At 17.2% G+C, this 1,061-nt stretch overlaps 1 protein-coding gene across 1 annotated transcript; it reads left to right on the top strand. All coding sequences in view use genetic code 6, as the record gives it.

Moving 5' to 3' along the window:
* Window positions 1-284: 284 nt before the first annotated feature.
* TTHERM_002653342 (hypothetical protein) lies at window positions 285-781 on the top strand (the record flags this gene model as incomplete). Its single annotated transcript, XM_012800412.1, has 3 exons — window positions 285-374; window positions 456-530; window positions 621-781. Coding segments are annotated over 3 exons (246 nt in total), but the record flags the coding sequence as incomplete, so codon positions are not given.
* Window positions 782-1,061: the final 280 nt, after the last annotated feature.

Raw genomic sequence — 1,061 nt, 5'->3', positions numbered from 1 at the left:
AAAATCTGGTGCCAGGCCACACTTTTCCCTTATATCTTAAATTTTTAATTAAACATGATTTTCATTAATAAAAGCAACAATTAAATTGGCGATGATGGAGCTTCTACTATTGATACAGTACTTGGTAACTGCAAATTCCTAACTAATCTCAAATTTAACTTTCAGTAAAATTATTTTATATGTATTTATTGAACACTAAAAAAGTTTAAATTATTTTATATATTTTGATTTAAATTTAAAACAAATTTAAATACATAATAAATTGATTTATTTTATTTGAAAAGTGGTAATGAAATTGGTGATAAAGGAGTATAAAATATTGCATTAAGCTTGAGTAACTGCACTTAACTTAAAAATTTAGCTTTTAGCTCAGAGTAAATTTTATTTATTACTTTTCAAAAACATAATGTTTTAAAGTTTTTAAGTTTTTATTTAAAATATCTTTATTTTATAAGTAATGATGAGAAGTTTCTAAAATCCAGAGAAATTATCAACTGTAAAAATATAAAGTTATTGAATATATTTATCAAGTAATTACTTTTTTTTTGCTTAAAATTAGATAATTTTAACTAAAATTTTTTTCATTATCTAAAAAATAAATTTATATTTATTATTAAAAGTGAATTGCCTTAATAAAGAAAAACATAAATCAAAAGATTAGCTCAAAAAATAAAAAGATTAGTAAAACTAAAAATAGATTGAATTTACTAAAATCAATAATTTAATATTTATTTATTGATAGTATGATTAAAAATAATTGATTAATAAATAATTAATAAACATGGTTTTTTAATATTAAATGTAATTATTTATTTTTTATATCCATTTTATTCATTTTTTAATTTATACTTCTTCTTTAGAACATTAATTAACTACTATAATTTTTTCTAATATGACTAACTGTTTATTTCTAATTCCTACTATATTTTTAAGTGTATGCTTTAAATACAAATATTAAGATTAAATAATGAATATTATATTAATTTTTCTGTGATATCTCTTCATAAAAGCAAATTTATAAATTAATATTTGATAATTATTTAATTATTAAATTTTATTTG

This window comes from Tetrahymena thermophila (genome assembly GCF_000189635.1).
Source record: "Tetrahymena thermophila SB210 genomic scaffold scf_8254270, whole genome shotgun sequence".
Classification (NCBI taxonomy): Eukaryota; Ciliophora; class Oligohymenophorea; order Hymenostomatida; family Tetrahymenidae; genus Tetrahymena; species Tetrahymena thermophila.
This window is presented reverse-complemented; position numbering and strand designations above follow the sequence as displayed.